At 39.5% G+C, this 15051-nt stretch overlaps 1 protein-coding gene across 2 annotated transcripts in view; it reads right to left on the reverse strand.

The window, feature by feature from the left end:
* Positions 1–14803, reverse strand: part of LOC103783567 (zinc finger protein 728) — a 30873-nt gene extending 16070 nt beyond the window's left edge. For both annotated transcript variants that reach the window (XM_063600092.1, XM_063600093.1), the window contains exon 1: positions 14177–14803. In XM_063600092.1, the coding sequence (XP_063456162.1) occupies positions 14177–14179 (3 nt within the window). In that variant the 5' untranslated portion in view covers positions 14180–14803. The remainder of the gene's footprint in view (positions 1–14176) is intronic.
* Positions 14804–15051: the final 248 nt, after the last annotated feature.

Below are 15051 nucleotides of genomic sequence, written 5' to 3' on the forward strand. Positions count from 1 at the left end.
CGGGAGTTTTAGACCAGCCTGACCAACATGGAGAAACCACGTCTCTACTAAAAATACAAAATTAGCTGGGTGTGGTGGTGTGTGCTTGTAATTCTAGCTACTTGGGAGGCTGAGGCAGGAGAATTGCTTGAACCCAGGAGGTGGACGTTGCGGTGAGCCGAGATCATGCCATTGCCCTCCAGCCTGGGCAACAAGAGCGAAACTCCATCTCAAAAAAAAAAAAAAGAACTAATTGTTTGTATTTTTCAGATGGAAAAGACATAGTTGTGTATATTGTTCAGATGGAATAGACATGTTGAGTTAGAAGGTATCACTCAAATTTTAATGTGTACAATAAGCTGGAGATCCCGTTAATGCAGATTATTATTTTTTTTTTTTCAGAACATCAGGGATAAAGTCTGAGTTGCTGAATTTTTAAAAAGCTCATCAGTATGCCAATGGTTTTGGCCCAAAAAGACTATTTTGTCAAATATCCAGTAATTGAATGAGCCTGTGTTTTTCTCAGTTTTTCTGGTTTGTAAACAAAGATTCTCATCTTCATTTCCCAAAAACAGACAAATGCAAAGGAAACCTAAGAAAGAAGGGCAGCTGCCAGATTAAATGTGTTGGTTTGTTCACATCAGCTGCATAAAGATACTCAACGATGAAGAGAAAAATAATTCTATAGTGAAAAAATGTGTCGGAGAGCTTATCAACCAAGTGATTTATTAACATCAACTACACTAGAACAAATTTTTATAATGTCCTGATGCACCCAGAAGGATACAGCATTACTACTGAGATATTACCCCCCAAAAGGTAAATTATAGTCTGAATTTAACCATAAGGAAACATTAGTTTAATGGAAAGTTCAAGATACAGATATCTCCCATGTTCTGTAATTTTTAATAGTGATTTTAAATAGTCTTTCTTTAGCACTGTAGAGAGCAGTTATCTCCTATAAATTTTTTTAGAATTTCCTGGGTAATAAATACTATACTGCTTCAATGAGTGGTTTCTTAATCCTGTACTGCATAGACATAATAAGGAACACAGACAAAACCTCAACATTACATGTTCTCTGCCTTCACTAAAAACCCCAGGTTTTCCCCAATAGGAATTTTGAGTATCTACACCTTCCCATGTTCAACAGCCACAAAGGGACATTTTAAATATTGCAGATTATAAAATCATAGTGAGATTTCTGCACGGCATATAAGAAGCCATAATGTAGAGAAGGCTCTGGTATATAGAAAAAAATATATTTTTCAGAGACTTTGACTATTGTAAGAATTTTTTAAAGTAGTTAAGACAAACTCATTAGGGAAGAAAAACACAAGTAGAGAAGTAAAGGTTTGCAAGTACTAAATGTATGTTTCCTGGAGGAAGCAGAGTGGACACAGATCTTGATCTGAGACACATTTAGCTGAAAAAAAAAAGGCCATTTTTTTCTCATTCTCCTCCTTTTCTAGGATTCTTTCTCAGATAAAATTCTCTGGACAAATTACACCTGCATCTTGAGAAGATGCCTTTAAAAGAGTCAGCACCACAGGTCTACCTGCTGTCACCACATCCAAAGGCAGAAGGACCAAGACAGAAAAACTCCACCCAATTCTGTCCTTTATAGCAGAAGAGATGAAGAAACAATGAGTAGCTCCAGAGATAAAAATATGCTTTTCTTTATTTTGTCCTCGGGAGCCATCCCCTGACACAGGCACCAGCAATTTCTGCCACAGTAATGGAAATATGGGCCACGCTGTCCTGCCCCTACCAAATCCAAACAGAACAGGTTCTTGGACCACCCTTTAATGCAAAGATGGAACTTAACTCTCATGAATGTATTATGAATTCCTCATACTTGATTCTGGCCTCACCTTAGAGTCACATGAGCCACTTAATTAAAACAACATGGATGCTTCCACAAGAACAATAAACAGAATCCATGGAAAGGGCACAAGTAAAAAGAGTTCTGCAAAATGGCCAGGTGATACTATTTAGTGGCCTGGGCTGATAACCCCTTAACTAAGACTAAGCATTTCCTCTCAAGCTCTAACGAGCTTATAAATCACTTGGTAATTTTCTCCCCACTCTATGAAATGTAATTCTGCAGGTATGGAAAGGGTCCACAAATGGGTCTTTTAAACAAGTGCCCTGTCAATAATGATGTTGCTCCCACTGGGCTTATTATTACCATTAGTTAGAAAAATGAGGCACAACACAGAGTCCCTTACACCCAGCACTCTTGTCACAACACAAATACTTCTGGTACAAATGAAGACAAACATTCTTCATCCTGAAGTATTATATTCTTTGCTGACTAAAGTTTACAGAGAAAACAGAAAGCAGCAACTTCTGAGTAAGTCTGCATTTGGAAAACAACATGTGCACATGTACTAATGTAATTTTTATTAAGCAGGTATTATGTGATGTTACAGAGTGCTGTGATAGCACATTATGTGATTTAATCCTAATAACACCCTGTGAGTTGATACTAAGTGTTCAGTAATTCCAACACTTTAAAGGACCCAGCATTTTTATTTCTATTTCTGTTTATCTGTCACTGATTTTTTCAAAATATGCATAGAAAAGGTAAATATAGACAGATGAAAGGGATACAGATGGAAAGAGTTTAATGCAATTTAGATAAATTTTTATTGTGTTTATATTTACTTTCTTGTGACTTGTGAATCAACTACTAGATCTGCAGGAACAGAAAACAGTTGCTAAATAATGTTTCTGCAAGCACTGGTTTTAATAAAAAATTTGAAGAGATCCTACAATACATACTTTATATTTCCCGTTATCTGCTTTTGGGTTTCAGAAAATGTTGAGCACCAGCTCTAAAAAGGCAACAGGATTCATGACTCAAAACTCTGATTTCCTCTAATCAGTTCTGTGAGGCAAGACTCCGGGGTAGAGCCAGACATAAATAAGGCCTCCAAAAAGGGTGAATATGAACAGGGCTGGGGCAGAGCGTACAGCCAATGTACAATTCTGTTCTCTATGCCACTGGGGGGTATTGTCAGTTCTTTTTGTTAAAGCTTACTTAAGTAAACTTAAATCTGAGTTTGTATAATTTTAATCTTTTTTATCACTGTCCTGTGAATTTTATATTATATGCTAATAAACAATTTAAAAAATCCCTTAAGGTTTTCTAGAATAATTTTTTAGAAGAAAAATAAGTATTCTTAGCAGGGTAAAATAAATACAAATAACAATGACGACTCTTCTAAGTTCAGTTGTAGACATCAGAAGCCACAATATAAAGTGGCCCAAATAAAGCCCAAGTTTTTGCACACATCTATTTATTGTACCCACCATATGATGTATAATTCAACCATATTTCCAGTTGCTAGTCTAGACTAAAACTGCCAGGATGGTAGGAACCATGACTGCTTCATCTATTTTTCTTTTATTTTTCCTTTTTTTTGAGACTGAGTCTCACTTTGTTGCCCAGGCTGGAGTGTAATGGTGTGATCTCGGCTCACTGCAGCCTCCGCTTCCCAGGTTCAAGCGATTCTCCTGCCTCAGCCTCCCAAGTAACCAGGACTATAGGCATGAGCCACCACACCTGGCTAATTTTTGTATTTTTAGTAGAGACGGGATTTCACTATGTTGGCCAGGCTGGTCTCGAACTCCTGACCTCAGGTGATCCACCCACCTTGGCTTCCCAAAGTGCTGGGATTACAGGTATGAGCCACTGCACCCCACCTGCTTCATCTATTTTTTTTTTATGACTATATGAAATGGAAGCAATTAGTTTATCTGTTTGAGCCCAATTAGTTTATCTGTCTGAGCCTCGAGACCTCCTGATTTTTTACCCAAGTACAGGGAACTTGAAAAACTCTCTTCTGGGTACCAACCAAAGATACTTCTTGTATAAGGTGAGAAACAAACACAAGATGACTCATTTCTCTCACAATGGGACAGAAGCAGAATTTGTCACTCTTATCAGCCTGACACAATTCTGTTCTGGACATTCTCAAATGTCTCAAAGATTCAGAGGTGATTGTGAGAGGGTTCCCCATGACCCTGGGCTGATGGTCCACTGATAAGCCAGGCAGAGAACACTCGGGATGATTCTAAATAAAAAATGGAACTGCCTTGGTTGAACTCCCGAACCTGGGTCATCCATCCTGATTTGCTAGCTGTCCTGATTTGCTAGCTGGTGGGTAAGTAGAAGGACAAGAATACTTTACTCCAGTATCACATTTTACAGGTAGGTATAGTTGTGGTCATGGCTCTGGATACTTTGTGGCCTTAAGATGCTTGTTTACACTTACAGATTCTGCCATCAGATTCTATTTACTCCTGGAGCCTCTCACATACCTGTGGCAGATTAATGAAGAAGATGTGAAAAGGTCAAAAAGCCACACTCTCAAAAGAGGAATTTAAAATGCCTATGTTGATATCTCACAATGCAGAAAATGCCTCCTGTTGGTTTTCTGTAAATTCTCAATCCAAAGTCTGGCCCTGCCTTGTAAATCCCAGCAGAGGCCAGACCTTATTTGCAGATTCTAGGTGAAATCAACCTCACTCTGCATTTTTGGGTGTTACAGCAAGTAGAGTGAAACCAAAGGAGAGATTCCCTCATAGAGGCTGCTCTAGAACATTCTAAATAATATTTTACCTTAAAAAAGCTGACACAACATGAACATAAGCAGACAGTTTATTTGGGTCAAGCTTAAGGATTTTAACTTGAGACCAAATATTCAAGTTGTCTGGAATCTACACTTTGATTAGCAGCACTTACAAGTGGATTTGTGAAGGCAAAAAAAAAAAAGGAACAGTGAGTGAGCTGATACAAAATTGGTTGCGAGAAATTCTTATTTATGTAAAGAAATAACTTTAATAATTAATTGGATATACATCGTTAAGGTTAAGGATATGGAATACAGTGTCCAGTGTGGAATTATTAGTTAATTTATAGCTACTTGTGGCAATAGTGAACAGTTTCAAGAGACACATAGCTGAAAAAAAGGGAGAAAAACATGATTGTGTTCTCATTTTAATGGCTCTCTGACTTTGATAACTAAAAGGACGTGCATTCCTCAGACAAAAACTTTTTTTTTCTTCTCAATTCTCAAGACCTAGATTTAGAATTTGGAGCTGCAAATTCAGGTCCTGCATGGGTAAAGTAGCAGCAAGTGTTACCTGAACATTTGTGGGCATTTTAGCATGAGGAGGGAGGGAGAAGTGGATTCTCATGTCTACAGGTCTGCTCAATGCACATATTTTACTCTGACTGGGCCCCATGGTCACTGAATCAGTTTCAGGTCTGAGGACACAAGAGTCACTGAAAGAGGTAAAACGGTTAATATCTGACCAATGAAGTTTGTAGAAATCTGGTCTAGCCTCTCTAAAAGTGACTCTAGACATGATAGATACCAAGTAGGCAGACGCACAATTCCACCTGCATATTTAGGGGACAGCATGCACTTCGCAGCACAATTGTGAACTGACTGGAAGCCGAAAAGCCCCATCTAGAGTAAAGCTTAGTTGGCACCTTATGTGTTTACATTATGTCTGGTAATTCTAGACAGGATTTGGAAAATATAATTAAAAGCAAAATTTTCTTCAGCCCCAGAGGAACTGCACAGTAACAGAACAGAAAGAAAACTGTTTTATTACACAATTACATGTGAATGTGACATGCATTACAGTCAATTTGCTCAAGAGATTGCAAAGACAGAAAGACAGTGACCATAATTAGTCTACAAGTAGAATTTACAGCACCATGTCATACATAGTTCATCCTAAATTCATCTGGTAGTTGGGAAGGCCATCCATGTATGCTAATTGGTTATAATCAATGACAAAATAAACTTTTCACATCTTCATGACTGGAGGTAGTTTTGCAACTTGAACCCCAGTGCCTGCTGAAGGTAGGCTTTGACTCTCCTACAAAAATTGTTGATTCGGGTGCTATCTTTTTGGCTCTTTACGTTTTAAAGCAATAGGTCTCTACTCCCTGAGCACTGGGCTTGAGTACTCCTGTTTCCCTCTCCCGGTGGCTAGTGTACTCTCTTGACCTCTACCATCTGCCACTGAGGCACAGCCCACAGCACAGGGCTCACAGCTGGAAACTCACATCTTAGGTGAACCCCAATTGCCACAGCAGCACTCCAGTGCCACATCAGACGGTGAAGCCTGAGCAGCAGGAGGAGAGCCTGCAGGCCTCCTGGGTAGAATTGCACCTTCACAATAATAGAAAAGGGAGCACTGTTTCAGCCTCAGTTTCTATTTATAATGGCGGCATGAAAAAAATACTGCTGGGTTTTGGCATGAGTCCACACAGAGATAGCTCTGAGAGTTCTCACTGTGACAGCCCACGTCTTTCACAGACATCATGGGACTAATAGGGTTTCTGAAACAGACACACAATGCATTTGAGAGAAAAACAGCTCTCATTCTGAGAAAGATTATATTGAAAGAAAAAAGTTAAAAGTGTCTTAAGAAAAAGCTGAGATTGGATATAAGATTGATCAAGTCAGCCAGAAAATATCTCCCTAAGAAGAATTTCTCTCCAAACACCCAAGTGCATAGCTACTCTCAGCAAGAGAAACAGGAGCATTATTGAATAAAGGGGGCATATTCTCAAGCAGAATTTTTTTTTTTTTTGAGATGGAGTTTCATTCTTGTTGCCTAGGCTGGAGTGCAATGGCGTGATCTTGGCTCACTGCAACCTCTGCCTCCTGGGTTCAAGTGATTCTCCTGTCTGAGCCTCACAAATAGCTGGGACTATAGGCACGCGCCACCACACCCAGCTAATTTTTTATTTTCTGTAGAGACAAGGTTTCACTATGTTGTCCAGGCTGGTCTCAGACTCCTGACCTCAGGTGATCCACCCACCTTGGCCTCCCAAAGTCCTGGGATTAGAAGCATGAGCCACTGCACCCAGCTCTCAGCAGAATTTTAAAAGATTTATCTTCCATCTCTGCTGCTCTCTTATTTCCTAACCATTGAACGTGAGATCTATATTGGAATATATCTGACAACTTCCAGTAGCACCTTTTTATAAAAAATTGAAATCTGTGTTAATATAGTAGAATATATTAGAGCTGGCAACATAGCTAACTGGAGAGCTATTATGGTTTTTGGGTAGCCATATCATCTGTCTTTATTTGTCCTGTAATAGCAGCATACCAATTTGGTAAAATATAAGACACTAAAATTATGCTTACCTATAATTATTCCCACTGGATAAATTAATAGCATGTCAGACTAATATCTACTGTAATGATTTAATGGTAAATTTTTTTGGATATCAGATATAAATATGTAAGTATGAATAATTTTATGTACTAGTCATAAGGTATGTAATATTTTAAAAAATTATCTGAACTGTAATTCCGTTGAAACACTGTATTTCAAAAGTATGAATAACAATATTAAAATAACTAAGGAATTCAATCAAAGTAAATATTGTGGCCTTATATTCATACTATTGTAGAAAATACTGTTTAATTTATATGAATGCAAGTTGTCTACAAACACTACACATAACTATACTAACTGTACTGAAGTAACCCAAGTACAACAGACTCCACTGTTCAGTTTATACACTGAACTCTTCTGGCTTTTGCAGTGTAAGTATGTCAGCCTGCAAATAATCACCTTGGATAATCAGGTTTCTGCCAAAGAACTTACTCAGTATCTTTTAGTCTATATTATTCTGCATTGCTAAATTTATTCCGATCTTTGTGCTCAACTTTTTTATGCTCTTGAAATGAAGTTTACTCTGAACAAATCTGTGTCTAGTTTAAAGACTAAAGAAAGATAAAAAAATATAACCTTTTGCCAAGACAAAAAGAAAGCAATGAATCTCAGGTCCCAGATAAAGACAATTCTGAGTCAAAAAGAATGACAAAAGGTTTGTTTCATTGTTAATATGATTTACATATACTTCACAAAGCAGAAGAAATATATACATATAATCTAAACTTTTTTAAAAAAATTAACAAGTTATCCTCCCTTATTTTCACATATGAGAATAAAGCCTCTTATTGCTAATTTATATTTTCTCTTACAACAGCCAGGTCTCTGGACAAGTTCTTGAACTCTTGGATCTCTGAATTTTGCACAGTGTGTGCACTTGAAAGGATGTTTATGGGGGGAAAAGCAGAAGAGAGAAAGATGTTATTAAGAAACCCCATGGGTTCATATGAATAAAGCAAGTTCTTAGAGACCTATGAAGAGACTTAGAATCTGACACAGTAATAATCAGAGACTACATCTGACAAGCACTAATGGACAGATCATTGAAGAAGAAAATTAACAACAATATTAGGACCTGAACTCAACACTTGACCAAATAGTCCTAATACACATCTACAGAACTCTTCATCTAAAAATATCATAATATACATTCTTCTCATCACCATGTGGCACATACTCTAAAATTGACCACACAATCAGAAATAAAACAATTCTCAGCAAATTCAAAAATCCCCAAATGACACAAACCACACACACGGACTACAGCTTAAGAAAAACATAATTCAATACCAATAAAACAACTGGAAACCATACAATTAAATAAAAATTAAACGGCCTACACCTACACTTGAATAACTTTTTGGTAAATAATGAAATTAAAGCAGAAACCAAGAAGTGTTTTGAAACAAATAAGAACAAAAATACAAAATACCAGAATCCCTGCAATACAGCTAAGGCAGTGTTAAAAGAAAAATTCATAGCATTAAATCCTCACATCAGAAAGTTAGATCTCAGTTTAACAACCTGATATCATAAATAAAAGACTGAGAGCAGTAAAAGCAAATCAGCCCCTAAGCTAGCAAAGGCAAGAAATAACCAAAATCGGATCTGAACTGAAGGAGATTTAGACATGAAAAACTACAAAATATCAAGAAATCCTGGCATTAAATCTATTAAAAAAAAAAGGAAATAAACTACTAGCTAGATTAATGAAGATACGAATAAACACAATTAGAAATGAGAAAAAGAGACATTACCACTAACCTCACAAAAATATACTGAAGTCTGCTATGCACATAAAAAAAAATCTAGAAGAAATGAAAAAATTCTTCAAAGGAGACAAATGTGGCTAACAAGCATATAAAAAAATGCTCATCACTGATCATTAGAGAAATGCAAAAGAAAAACCACAAGAAATCATCTCAAACCAGTGAGAATGGCCATTATTATAATTCAACCATTGTGAAAAGCAGTGTAGTGATTCCTCACTAAACTAAAAACAAAATTACCATTTGACCCAGTAACCTCACAATTGGGTATATACCTAAAAATATATAAATTATTCTATCATAAAGACACATGCACAATCACATTCATTGCAGCACTATTCACAACAGCAAAGACATGGAATCAACCTAAATGCCTATCAATGGTAGACTGGATAAAGAAAATATGGTATGGTTGGGCATGATGGCACATGCCTGTAATCCAGCACTTTGGGGGCCGAGCCAGGTGGATTGCCTGAGCTCAGGAGTTTGAGACCGGCATGGACAACATGGCAAAATCCCATCTATAAAAAAAAAAAAAAATACATAAAGAAAAATTAGCTAGGCATGGTGGCACAAGCCTTTAGTCTTAGCTACTTGGGAAGCTTAAGTAGAAGAGGATTGCTTGAGCCTGAGAGGTTGAGAGTCAGCACAGACCCTGATTCAGGGCTCAGTCCCACAACATTGTCCTCACTGCAGATGCCAGTCACAAACTTCATGGGCTCATCTATGCTTCTGACCTACTGTTTAAAAATTGGGGACTCCCATAACCTTTCTGAAATTCAATAATCTGATAGAGCTACTCACAGAACTCAGCAGAACACTGTAGTTATATTTACAGGTTTCAAATAAAATATACAACCCCCAAAAAGTCAAATGGAAGAAAAGTATAGAACCAAGAAAAGAGGTGGGAAAAGATGAAGCATATAGATAATAAATAGCTGTGATTAATAAAATTCTCTATCCTCTGTGTTCTCCAGTAACACTTTATGAAAAGAAACACCCTTCCCATTATGACTTAGATGGTACTCTCTTTACTTACGTAATACACAGCCAGGAAAACACTCTGCATATTTTCTTCTTTTTCTCATTAAAAAAGCAGCTGAGTTTGTCTTCAGTGGTCAACATAAAATACTTCTTAATCAAAATTCACTTGTTTATTTTCTTCCCACAGGCTCCTGAACTCTGAGCTATGCTCAGTCTGAGCCACCATACAACCTCATTTTATGTCCCTCCTAAGAACACACGGACTTTAGGGTAAAACATTGTCTGATCTAAAATCTGATTATTTCACCCTTCATTTAAACATTCCCCTCACCTTTTTTCTAATCTTATTTGCTTTTCCCTAGGAAAAAAAGCCCTTTTCTACCTAATCTTTGCAATCCTTAAAGATCTTATAGTTGGTACTTCCTCCTGTTGCAATACTCCTTTGGAATTCTTTTTTTTTTTTATATATACATCTAACTGGTTTATTTTAAAACCTCTCAAAACTGCCTCAAAAAAGTAACAATTTTATCTTCAGTAAGACACTCCCAAACCCCTTCTATCTTAACCTTAACTGCATCTGCCTGTGGGGCCCCAGCTTTCCAAGGCTCTGTAGCTTCTCTCACTATAGAGGCTTCTTCCATGGCTGGGGTAAGCAGGCTGGGACATCTGCAGGAAAGGCTTTCCAGAAGGAACTAACTGGGCCTTTAATAACCTCCTTTTGCCGGCTCAAAATTAACCTTCACTCGCAGTCATTGGGCTCAAGCTTTAATTACCATGTCAGAGTCATTCACTTAGTTTTTGAAAATAAGTGTTTGAAAAATCCAGCAAAATGATTCAAAAACATATAAGAAAATTTTAAGGTGCTTACATTTTGTACCTCAGTAAGAGAAGCAAATGTATTTATTTCTTTTGGACAATAAAGTATTATTTTATTGTTTGTATTAAAAATCATGTGGTAAACAGTTACATGGGAACACTTCTAGGAGGTACCAAGTTTCATCACATAAAATTTAGCATTAAACTCAGAAATTGAAATAACAGGATATAGAACAAAGATATTTACTTTAGCAAGTTTACCCTGCAAAAAAAGAAACTGATGTTTTCATGAATCTATGTAACTCACCAATTATCTACCACATTTTCTTGTGGAAATACATTAATTCTCTACAGCCGAAATGGAAGAAAAATTTTTCTTATTTTTTTTCCTTGGTAGCTAACATTCTAAAAGCTAGATGGAATTCTGTTTGAAATCATTCAGCCATAAAAAACACACCTGAAGGCCAGGCATGGTGGCTTACGCCTGTCATCCCAGCACTTTGTGGGGCCAAGGCAGGTGGATCATGAGGTCAGGAGATCAAGACCACCCTGGCTAACATGGCGAAACCCCGTCTCTACTAAAAATACAAAAAAAATTAGCTGGGTGTGGTGGCGGGCGCCTGCAGTCCCAGCTACTCAGGAGACTGAAGCAGGAGAATGGCGTAAACCCTGGAGACAGAGCTTGCAGTGAGCTGAGATCCCACCATTGCACTCCAGCCTGGGTGACAGAGCAAGACTCTGCCTCAAAAAAAAAAAAAAAAAAAAAAAAAAACCCACCAGAGAAAACTCCTAAATTCACTCTGAGAAAGAAAAAGGTGAATGAGAATTTTCAACAAATAAAATATACAGATATTATTTTCTGAAACTCACCTTTTTATGCTCTTTGTAAATATTTTCTTACCTTTCAAGCCCTACTAATAAAATGCAATTTACAGTTAAAAAACTGAGGTCAGCCGGGCATCACACCTGCAATCCCAGCACTTTGGGAGGCCAAGGTGGGCAGATTACTTGAGGTCAGAATTTTGAGCTCAAACAGCCTGGTCAACATGGCAAACCCCCATCTCTACTAAAAATACAAAAAGTAGCCAGGTGTGGTGGGCACCTGTAGTCCCACCTACTTGGGAGGCTGAGGCATGAGAATCACTTGAACTCGTGATGCAGAGGTTGCAGTGAGCCAAGATTGCACCACTGCACTACAGCCTGGGCGACAGAGGAAAACACTGTCAAAAAAAAAAAAAAAAAAAAAAACCCTGAGGTCAAAATAAGTGAAAAATGCATTTAATCATGTCAAGGTACAGATATGTCTGACTCATGTGTCAAGTCAGGCCATCCAATTACTTGAGAGATTCTCCCACCCCATCCTGTTCACTTAAGTGCTCAATAATCATTCTCTCAGGAGACTCTGAACTATGCCCCAGTGAGTGCCCCAGGTATATTTTACTTTGCGAGTTTTTGCACCATCTCACTGGGGTCAGTTTTTTTTTGTCTTTGGAGTGCTATTTTATTTCACAAACCTTTTACCATTTTTATTTCACTATTTTTCTGTCCCCTAAGAGAATGCAGGGGCAAAAATTATTTTGGTTTCCCCTTCAATACCAGCATCTGATTGTCTGAACAGCAATGTGTCTCCAAGAAATGGAAGCTGGGTTGGGTAAAGACAATATTAATATCTCAAGGGGGTAGCTTTCCAAAAAAACAGCACACCAGAAGATGACTCAGCCACAGTGCATTCACCTGCTCTCTTGAGAGGCTACGCTTCATATCTCAGGTTGTCTTATGGGAGAGGAGAGGCTACACTCCATATCTCAGGTTGTCTTATGGGAGATGAGAGGCTACACTCCATACCTCAGGTTGTCTTATGGGAGAAAATGACCCAGGAGCTGATATTCACTAGACACTCTCACAGACATAGCCATGGCAGGTATCTTGGTTTTTCCCCATACAGTAGTGAATCTCAAGTCCAAGAAAAAACTGAAGGGTGGCTGAGGACACATCTCCCTATAAAGTTTCCAAAGGGAAACCTTGACCTAAAAACATTCTGATATCTGTGTCTACGGAAAACAGAAGAAAAAATATTTACAAACAGAAAACAAATCTTTTTAAATGTGCCATCAAATGCTTTGTCAAAAAATGATTAAAATAGGTATCAAAATGTACACTAAACTATTTGTTGATAATATGAATAAGGGAGGGGAAATTGGCATTTGGGAATGTCAGAAGGAAGTGAAAATCAAGTATTTTACTGCAAGCAGGCCGGAGAAATAGGGGATGGGGGATGGACTTGAGGCCCTACTTGGGACACATGTGAAAAATGCAAGGAAACAGCAGTTCCCTGTGGGGTGTGAAAATAATTAAGTGGCTGGCAGTTAGACTGAGGAGGCTGTAGTTCCTAATTTCTACTTTTAAAAAATCTAATTCGGCCAGGCGCGGTGGCTTACACTTGTAATCCCAGCACTTTGGGAGGCCGAGGCGGGTGGATCACTTGAAATCAGGAGTTCGAGACCAGCCTGACCAACATGGTGAAACCCCGTCGCTATTAAAAATACAAAGTTAACGGGGCGTGGTGGCGCATGCCCGCAATCCCAGCTACCTGGGAGGCTAAGGCAGGAGAATCGCTTGAACCCGGGAGGCGGAGATTGCAGTGAGCCCAGACGGCGCCATTGCACTCCAGCCAGGGCGACAGAGTGAGACTTTGTCTCAAAAAAACTAATTCAAATGCATTTTTTGTAAATTACTATATTGGGGAAAAAAATTCAGGCTTAACAAACTATAAACTGCCAATTAACCTCTGATTACATAACCAAGAAATTTCCATCTTGATAGTACGAATTAAGAAACTACGTAACTGTACCTAACCAATTATCGAATTTGGTTTTCTTCATTAGGCACCTTATAAAACTCTTCCGTCAAACCCCTTCAATAGACCATAAACTACAACCCATAGCTGGGTGCTCTACAATTTTGGAATCACTCTTTGGTTAAATTATTTAATATTTGTGCGGTGACTTCCGCAAATTTTTAATAGGAGAAAACGGGCTGGGAACCTCACGGACCAAAGCTCTTTCCATTCTTGAACCCACACGCCGAGTCAGGATTCTCCTGTGACGACCCTCCCATGCTCCCTGCACATCTGGGAGAGACTCCGCGCTGCGGGTGCAGAGCGGCCCCAAGAGGGCTCCAGGCCAGGGCACAATCACAGCGCAGGGAAGAGACAGGACGCCCGGGGACCGGGTGTCAGCGCAGCCTCCATCTTATGGCTGAAGGGGACTGAGGTCGAGCTAGGCAAGGAGAACTCGGGGCACAGATTGTGGAGCTGACTGCGGGGAGGCCTGAGTCCCGCCACAGCCACTTCCCACCGGTTCCAACCAGCGGCGGCCACTCTCTTGGGATGTCGGACCCGGCTGACTCACCATTTCTAGGCTTCCGGGGGTCCTGGCGACTTAGTTGTGAATCTCCCAATACCTGCAGGTCACAGGGCCATAGAAGCTGGGCCTTTAGGAGCGGACGACGCACACCAGTAAGGACGACACCTTGACCTCCGCGTGCAGCAAGAGCCAACGGTCCTACCACATCCCGGAAGCCGCCCTGTCCGCTCCAGCTGCGTGCCTGATTGGACGGTCCCAGCCCAGCGTCCCTGATTGGATAATGTTTAATGCCCCGCCCCTTCAGGCCCTGAGTGACGGAAGATGTTATCAGACGCTGGGCTGACTGAAGAAAGAGAGCCAGCCCAGTCTGCCGCAAAGGCCGGGCGTGATGGCTTACGCCTTTAATCCCATCAGTTTGGGAGGCGGCGGTGGGGGGAATCACCTGAGGTCAGAAGTTCAAGACTAGCCTGGTCGACCTGGTGAAACTCCTTCTCTACTAAAAATACAAAAATTAGTCGGGCGTGGTGGTGGGCGCCTGTAATCCCAGCTACTCAGGAGGCTGAAGCAGGAGAATCATTTGAACCCAGGAGGTGGAGGTTGCAGTGAGCCGAGATCGGGCCATTGCACTCCCAGCCTGGGCAACAAGAGTGAAACGCCATCTCAAAAAACAAAAGAAAAAACCCTAATTTTAGTAAAATCTTATAAATAAATCCATCAAATTTGTCATTTTTGAATGCTCTAGATTTTCATATATATTTTATAATCTCTTTTTTAAATTTGTTTATCTTTTTGAGACAGTCTCCCTCTGCCGCCCAGGCTGGACTGCAGTGGCAGGATCTCGGCTAACTGAAAGCTCCGCCTCCCGGGTGCAAGTAATTCTCCTCCCTCAGCCTCCCCAGAAGCTGGGATTACAGGCGCCC

This window comes from Pan paniscus, chromosome 20 (genome assembly GCF_029289425.2).
Source record: "Pan paniscus chromosome 20, NHGRI_mPanPan1-v2.0_pri, whole genome shotgun sequence".
NCBI classification, from domain to species: Eukaryota; Metazoa; Chordata; class Mammalia; order Primates; family Hominidae; genus Pan; species Pan paniscus.